Source organism: Mirounga leonina, unplaced genomic scaffold (genome assembly GCF_011800145.1).
Source record: "Mirounga leonina isolate KUSES-001 unplaced genomic scaffold, KU_Mleo_1.0 Mir_125, whole genome shotgun sequence".
In the NCBI taxonomy this organism is placed as follows: Eukaryota; Metazoa; Chordata; class Mammalia; order Carnivora; family Phocidae; genus Mirounga; species Mirounga leonina.
In genome coordinates, this window is record NW_023270305.1 from 28,600,376 (window position 1) to 28,609,110 (window position 8,735).

Here is an 8,735-nt window from a genome sequence, read left to right on the forward strand (position 1 = left end):
TCCTAATGTCCTCCCTGCTATTCCTTATGTTCCACAAATAAGTGAAACCATATGATAATTGACTTTCTCTGCTTGACTTATTTCACTTAGCATAATCTCCTCCAGTTCCATCCATGTTGATGTAAAAGTTGGATATTCATCTTTTCTGATGGCTGAGTAATATTCCATTGTATATATGGACCACATCTTTTTTATCCATTCATCTGTTGAAGGGCATCTCAGCTCTTTCCACAGTTTGGCTATTGCGGACATTGCTGCTATGAACATTGGGGTGCATGTGGCCCTTCTTTTCACTACATCTGTGTCTTTGGGGTAAATACCCAGGAGTGCAATTGCTGGGTCATAGGGTAGCTCTTTTTTTAAATTTTTGAGGAACCTCCACACTGTTTTCCAAAGTGGCTGTACCAACTTGCATTCCCACCAACAGTGTAAGAGGGTTCCCCTTTCTCCACAACCTCTCCAACATTTGTTGTTTCTTTCCCTGTCCATTTTTGCCATACTGACTGGTGTTAGGTGGTATCTCAGTGTGGTTTTGATTTGGATTTCCCTGATGGCTAATGATGATGAACATTTTTTCATGTGTCTGTTAGCCATTTGTATGTCTTCTTCAGAGAAGTGTCTGTTCATCTCTTCTGTCCACTTTTTGACTTGATTATTTGTTTTTTGGGTGTTGAATTTGAGAAGTTCTTTATAGATCTTGGATACCAGCCCTTTATCTATAGTGTCATTTGCAAATATCTTCTCCCATTCTTTGGGTTGCCTCTTTGTTTTGTTGACTGTTTCCTTTGCTGTGCAGAAGCTTTTTATCTTGATGAAGTCCCAAAAGTTCATTTTTGCTTTTGTTTCACTAGCTTTTGGAGATGTATCTTGAAAGAAGTTGCTGTGGCCGATGTCAAAGAGGTTACTGCCTATGTTCTCCTCTAGGATTTGGATGGATTCCTGTCTCACATTGAGGTCTTTCATCCACTTTGAGTTTATCTTTGTGAATGGTGTTAGAGAATGGTCGAGTTTCATTCTTCTGCATGTGGCTGTCCAATTTTCCCAGCACCATTTATTGAAGAGACTGTCTTTTTTCCATTGCATGTTTTTTCCTGCTTTGTCAAAGATTATTTGACCATAGAGTTGGGGGTCCATATCTGGGCTCTCCGTTCTGTTCCATTGGTCCATATGTCTGTTTTTGGGCCAGTACCATGCTGTCTTGGTGATCACAGCTTTGTAATATAGCTTGAAATCGGGCAACGTGATGCCCCCAGCTTTGTTTTTCTTTTTCAACATCTCCTTGGCGATTCAGGGTCTTTTCTGATTCCGTACAAATTTTAGGATTGTTTGTTCCAGCACTTTGAAAAATGTCATTGGAATTTTGATCGGGATGGCATTGAAGGTATAGATTGCTCTGGGTAGCATAGACATTTTAACAATGTTTATTCTTCCGATCCATGAGCATGGGATATTTTTCCATCTTTTTGTGTCTTCTTCAATTTCTTTCATGAGTGTTTTGTAGTTCCTAGAGTATAGATCCTTTACCTCTTTGGTTAGGTTTACTCCGAGGTATCTTATGGTTTTTGGTGCTATTGTAAATGGAATCGTTTCTTCCAATTTCTCTTTCTACAGTTGCGTTGTTAGTGTATAAGAAAGCAACTGATTTCTGTGCATTGATTTTGTATCCTGCCACATTACTGAATTGCTGGATGAGTTCTGGTATCTTGGGGGTGGAGTCTTTTGGGTTTTCCACATAAAGTATCATGTCGTCTGCGAAAATAGAGAGTTTGACTTCTTCTTTAACTTGCCAGTTGTTTTTAACCTGTCTACCATCTTTATAAGACACACAGTCTATATTTCACACATTTTTTTTTTTTGATAAATGGTATTTTTTTTCATTTCTGACTCTAGGATTGAAAGCAGATTACCCTTTTTTTTTTTTTTTTAAGATTTTATTTATTTATTTGACAGAGAAAGACAGCAAGAGAGGGAACCCAAGCTGGGGGACTGGGAGAAGGAGAAGCAGGCTCCCCGCTGAGCAGGGAGCCTGATGCGGGGCTTGATCCCAGGACCCCGGGATCATGACCTGAGCCGAAGGCAGACGCTTAACCGACTGAGCCACCCAGGTGCCCCTGATTACCCTTCTTTTAATTTAAATTTTATTTTTAAGTAAATTGTATGCACAACCTGGGGCTCGAACTCCCAACCCCAAGATCAAGTCGCATGCTCCACCTACTGAGCCAGCCGGGTACCCCTGAGAGCAGATTACTCTTCAGGAGAGCCTTGTAGAGTGAGAAACAAGTGGGGGCTCTGAATGAAGCCCAGAAGGGGTGTGTGGCAGTAGCTCTGAGGTGGCCACACGGTGTCCTGCTTGCTGGTCTGGTCACCTGTGGATGGGGCAGCTATGTCCCTGCGGGGCCGGTTAGCAGGATGGTATGAAATGACTCGCACCAAACCTTCAGGCTCTGAGGTGTAGTAGGTGTTCTAAGAAAAGAGCTTTCCTTTCTCTCAGGGGTGAGTTGACTTTTTTTAACAGCTTCTGAAGTTGGGATAAAAAAACCACTTGATTGCTGACAGTATAAAAAGAATAGTAATGATTGGATACCTCTGACAGACTAAATCTTTAAAGCGCTGCAAACCCCAAAGAAGGAGGTGAACTATTATATCACCACCTGGCATCACATCTACCCTGAAATTTTGTTTCCTGCCAGTTTTAGCCATTTAAAATAGGCTCTTATGGAGTAATGATAGAACTATTTGTGTGGCAAAGATACAGTCAAAGTAATTTTTATGTGGTTGGGGGGTGTATTCAGGGGACGTGCCTGGCTTATTATCCTAGAAGTTTCTCTGTGGTTGGCCTTCACGTTCTCCCCTAGGGCTTCCTTTAGGAATCTTCCCTTGGCTTACTCACAGAGCACAGATAATTCTGGAGAGCATCCATGTGCATTCTTCTTTGCACATACATGTGCACACATGTACACACAAACACTCAGTGCCCATCCTCTCTCAGGCACTCCCTCTCTGTGTGGGGTCATTGTTGGATTCCTGTGGGTGGGGGTTGGGGGGCAAAGAAGATAGGACAAGAGTTTTGAGAAGACTTGGTAAAAACTCAGTTTATTTTTTCAGAGTGCGCTTTTAAGTGCTTTTATAGAGCTACGAATCAACATCAGTTTTACTTAAAACGATAAAATTCGGGCGCCTGGGTGGCTCAGTCAGTTAAGTGTCTGCCTTCAGCTCAGGTCATGATCCCAGGGTCCTGGGATCGAGCCCCGCATCGGGCTCCCTGCTCCGTGGGAAGCCTGCTTCTCCCTCTCCCACTCCCCCTGCTTGTGTTCCCTCTCTCGCTGTGTCTCTCTCTGTCAAATAAATAATAAAATCTTTAAAAAAAAAAAAACGATAAAATTCAGAAACCCCACATACAAAATATTTTTGCAAAAATACAAAACAGAAAGCCATATGCATAGTATTGCGAAATCTGATCATTGCAGGTTTTTAAAATATTTTGCTGTGGTCAGAACATAACATGTGTGTCTAATTGTGAGTACAGTGTGCCCATGCTTAACAGTAAGTTAACAAGTCACAAGCCCAAGAACCTCGTCTCTTCTCCCGTGCCCACGATGCCAAACCATTCTCTCCTGAGTGTGGAGAATGCCATCTTCCTGGTGCCTCTGGGGATCTTTTGACAACTCCCAGTTTTGCTCCCCTTCACATGGCTTTTAAATGGTTTCAGCAACAAACGGATGAGTGGACTGGGTGTGAATGTTAGTGACAGCTTAATGGAAAGGGACATCTGCCTCTTCTTTCAAAAATGCGTTTGCTCCTTCACCCAAAACATTTCCTCTCCCCATATGGGGCTTGCAGACTTGAATCCAACCCACCTTTATGGGCCGCATTAATACGGAGACAAAACACACAGGTATGCCTTAACTTGGCCATGGGGTAGCACTTGTAAGTGACGGTGACTGCACCTGCTCCCGTAGAAACGAGCTCATTCAAGTCGCCTGCTGATTCTCAGGTTTTCCCTTATTCTATAGCATTAGATGGGACAGCCACTTCATCTCCAATTCCTGTGTGATGTTTGAAATTTCCCTAGGAATTCTGCCTTGTGTGAAGATCAGAGTAGTTACTTTGCTGACAACCTGAATTTTTATGTTCTGTTTGTTTCAAGTATGAATTTTTTTTTTTTTTTTGGTCATCTTTATTGTACCACTTTTGTGTTAGTTTATTTTGAAATGGAAGCATGTAATTAATTGGCCGGGACGTTTTTAAGGTTTGCAATTCTGAGTGTCCGCTTTTGAAAAAGTCAGTTCTTCATCCGTCACTCTTTAACCAAATTGAGGTAGGACCCTACCACCATCACGTAGTACAGAGTCCTGAAGTGAGGGAGATTCCAAAAACAAAACAGAGTGTGTGAGATGGGCTTGCTTCTAGAACGTGCTAAATGCTCTATGGAAAACAATGTGATTTTTGTTCTGTTTGTTCTGATGCAGCTTCCATGAGGCGGTCTCAGGCCGTACCTGCAGATACACGCCCGGAGATATGGATTGCACAAGAGTTGCGGCGTATTGGAGACGAATTTAATGCATATTACCCAAGGAGGGTAATGATGTTTTATTTACCCCTTCTCCTCACACCCTCCCCCTCCCCACAATTTTTTTTTTTTCCTAAGGTGACTAGTAATAATGGAAATGCGAGTTATTACCTGTGTGTGACCCACCATTGTTTCTCCTTTCCCATTTTCCATTTGAAAATGTTTTATGGATGAATTTAAGTCATGGTAATTAAATAGGATATCGTACAAGGTGGCAAAGGGACATCCATGCTAAGAAAGGGGTTATGGACCTGCTTTGACATATTCCCACATAAATAGTAACATAATTTTCAATCCGTGTAGAGGGTTTCTGCATTCCTTTTGGGCAGTTGGGGTCAAAGGTAAAGACCTATTAAAATTTCCATCCTCACTCAGCCCAGGGGGGCGATGCCAGCAGTAGTCCTGCAGTGTTTGACGGGCAGAGCGGGAGAGCCACCCCCTTCAGTCCGTGGTGCTGTCCTTGAATGCTGTCAGGAGGCCATTAACCAGGAGTCTGGGATCTGGGGCATAAAAATTTTATACCCTGAATTGACTGCCACTTACATGTTAAGGTGTGCTGTTGATTTAAAAAAAAACAAACCAACCCTATGTCTTCTTCTGTAGACACAGTGTATTTTGTTGGTTTTGCCCATTGGCAATAGCCACTACCATTTGGACACCTTCTGCCCATGGAAGACTTCCAAAATGTGTAGGCTTTAACTCTGGGAGTTAGGGCTGGTATGAGCGTATGTGAGTACTTCCTGTAAAGGGTACACTAACAAAGATGTGATAGAACGTAATTTTGGCTTGTTTACATTTTTCCAAACAACCAAGTATGAGGCTATTTCTGTTGATTTATCCAAAAAGAAGACACATCTTATTTTGTAGAAAAAGCTGTAATTGTTACTGTCATTCTTTCTTACTGTGTTACTGGTCTTCTGGCTCCTTTTTTTCTGAACGTTACAGCTTCATATAAGTATCCCTTCAAGATTTTTTTTTTTGAACCTTTTTTTTTTTTCTGGAAGGATAGGTCATGCTTAGAATACCCCAGTGTTTGTGTCCTGCTTTAAACGCTGGTCTCTTTTTTAGCTAGCTGTTGCTAAGTAAGTGGATGTTACCTGTTAATTGCTTTGAGTCCTTCTTGTTTTCCTGTCCATGCAATGCCCTTCAAGCTTTTTTTAGACACACATGGAGACATCCTCCCATTTTGCAGAGGGTCTTTCATTTATTCCTTCAGTATAGGGTCTCTGTAAGGGAGCCAGGGATGCTCTGAAAACTCATATTGGATCCTCTTCATACCTTGCTATGGGTCTGTATGTGTGCACACGTGTGCGTGCGTGTGTGTTTGATGGGAAATGTGCTATAGTATGATTCTATTATTAAATGAGAACTGTCACATTGATGAATGGGTTTAGGAATTTCTTATATGGCCATCTTTAGCTGGCAAGAATATCCAGCATCCTACCTCTGCCATTTACGGTGTATAAGTTCCTTTCCAACCTAGCTCTGAAATGGTAATTGTTTTTGCAAGGTTGATTGTTTCATAATTTGCCACTACAGTTACTCTCCCTCTACCCCCAGCTCCTTTGCCTTGGTTTCCCTGAAGGGATTTTGGTGTTCCTGTGTGTGACTGGACTTTGACCCCTCTTGGTGGACCAGGAGGGACTGGTCAGAAGCAGGGCCCCAGTGCATTCGTGATGACCTCATGCTGGGGTAGGGAGGCTGATTCTGGGGGGCATTCCGTAATTCAGCAGGAAAAGATGGCAGAGTGGCCTCTCACGATGAGCCTAAGCAGCAAACTGACCAGCGTGCGGGGCCTCCTCTTTCTGCGTCTTGAAGGGGCTCATAGATGTCCTTGGGCCAGATCTGACGTGGAGGGGGCCGCCCAAGAGAGGAGGCTATTGGGCCCTGGTGCCTTCAGAGTCCAGAAGCTCTGGACACCAAGAGCCCACACAGCTCCACTCTGAGGGCTAGATGTCTTGTAAGGCCACAGAGCTAGATGTCTTGTAAGGATATTATGTATAAGTTTCTCTTTAAACTTACACAGGCTATTGGTGACTCTATAAGGTTCCCCCCTGGGCCTGCCCAGATGGACCTGGTTGATGCACCTCCATGGTGGCCTGTGTGATCAGCGATAAGATATGGGCCAGGTGTGTCGTGGGGGTTGGTGCACAGCATAGGCCGACGAGGTGGACAGTTCTAGTCACGTGCAAATGGGACACAAGCTGTGGGGTTGTTTTCATTGCCTTGCCTGTCCATGGGAGGTGAGAGAACAGTGTCTAGCAGGTTCTATCCTTCCTCCCCTCCTCTTCTCCTAGGGTTATTTCACAGTTTAATGTTTAAGAGGATATTGGAGATGGCCATATCTATCTGTTCAAATGAGATGCAACCTGTTTGTTCACAGTGCTTTTGGTAAAGTAAATGTAAGTTAATTTCATCGCAGGATCACACTATTTTCTGGTTGTAAATCTTACTTTGCATCTCTTTAAAAAAAATGAACCAATGTCAAAATGTGGTCACTAATAATTTAAGGGACTCTAGCTACCTAAGTAGGCTGGGGATATTGGGGGAGGTGTAGGGACAGGCTCTAGGTTATAACCTGATTTTTCTGTAATGAAGGCAAATATGTTCTCCAGATTTTATGCAAATAACCCATTCAAAACACCAGATTCTGGATAGTGACACAGTGACCCCCAAAGCTACAGACACCTGTCTTGATATTGCTGGTTAAAAATAATCCCAAGTCTGCAGTGTCACTGGCGGTCCATTTATTGGGGGTAGAAATCTGGGGAGGAAATGGGAGGCCGTAGCAGAAAATCGGGCATTCAGATCACCTGCCGTCTTCACGGTGGGGGGGGTGGGGAGGTTACTTCTTGTTGAGCAGTGTACAGCCCCCGCCTTGCTTTATGATGGTTGCTTTATAATGGATTTCAGCATTGTAAATATTGAGTGTCTTTATTTGCTTAATACTATTACAGTAGCTTTTCTAAAGTGTTGGTCTTTCACTGCCATGAGCCTTGCGAAGCCTGACAGGATATTTTCCCATTTTTTCAGTTAGAGCAATAGAGGAAGGTGTCGTATAGTTGTCATGTGTTCAGTCCACTTAAGGGCAGTGGGGAAGCATATGAAACGGAGCTGTGGAGTCTGAGCCCTTGAAGGAGGAGATGAGAGAGGCACAGGTGAGCGCAAAGTCCCAGTGCATGTTTCCCCTTTTTCTTTTGTGACTCCGTGTACTTGCCCCCCAAACGACCCCGCCAGGGCAGAGTGACCGTGTCCCCCTCCGTCTGGTAAGTCTGACCGCTCCAAGTCTCTGGCGTATTTTTGTAACTTTCTGTTTCGAAATAATCTCAGACTTCCATCTAAAAGTTGCAAGAATGGCACAGAGAACCCTCTTCTACCTGCCACCCGAGTTCCCCACGGTTCCCGTGTTGCCACATTTGCTTTAATGTTCCCCCCCTTTTGTACCTGTGCACATACCATTTTCTGAGCTCTTTGGGAATAAATGACAGGTGTGATATTCTTTCACCCTCAAATACATCAGTGTGTGTTTCCTAAGAATGAGAATATTCACTTACATAACCGCAGTGTAATTCTCAAAATCAGGAAATTAGCAGTGTGAGAGTACTGTTTTGTAATCTGTGGACTTCATCCAAACTTTACTAGTTGTGCCAAAAATGTCCTTTATAGTAGCCAAAAAAAAAAACAAAACAAAACAAAAGTTTTTTTCTGGCCCAGGATCCAGTTTAGAGTCATGCGTTAAATTTAGTTGTCTTATTGCTTTGATGCCATTAATTCGGAACCATTCCTCCGTCTTTGTGACCCTCACATTTTTGAAGGGTCAGGACACTTAGAGAGTCTCCCTGAATTGGATTTGTCTGATGTCTCCTTGGGATGAGATTCTAGTTTTGTGTTCTGGGCAGGAATATGCAGGGGCAACATCGTGTCCTCTCCCATCCATTGCTTCGGGAGGCACGCGGAGGCCATTTGTCCTGTTATTGGTGATGTTGACTCTGGTCAAAGGTGGGTCCTACCACTCTAAAGTCAGCATGTCTCCATCTGAAATGGAAAAGAAGTGTGTGTAGAGGATGAAGAACTTCCTTTCCCCATTGTATATGTTTATCCCATTAATCAGCCTAAATTCACGGGTCCCTGTTTAATTTCAACAGGCTTACTCTGCATTATTTTG

General features: G+C 43.2%; 1 protein-coding gene across 6 annotated transcripts in view; it reads left to right on the plus strand.

Moving 5' to 3' along the window:
• The window catches only part of BCL2L11 (BCL2 like 11), a 50,558-nt gene that overhangs the window by 29,447 nt on the left and 12,376 nt on the right, over positions 1-8,735 (plus strand). For 4 of the 6 annotated variants that reach the window (XM_035001037.1, XM_035001039.1, XM_035001038.1 and 1 more), the window contains one exon: positions 4,470-4,579. The exons of 1 other annotated variant lie outside the window; for it this stretch is intronic. In XM_035001037.1, the coding sequence (XP_034856928.1) occupies positions 4,470-4,579 (110 nt within the window). Of the gene's footprint in view, positions 1-4,469; positions 4,580-7,603; positions 7,729-8,735 lie in introns of all 6 variants that reach the window. One more of the 6 variants, XR_004678501.1, reaches the window with a different exon arrangement.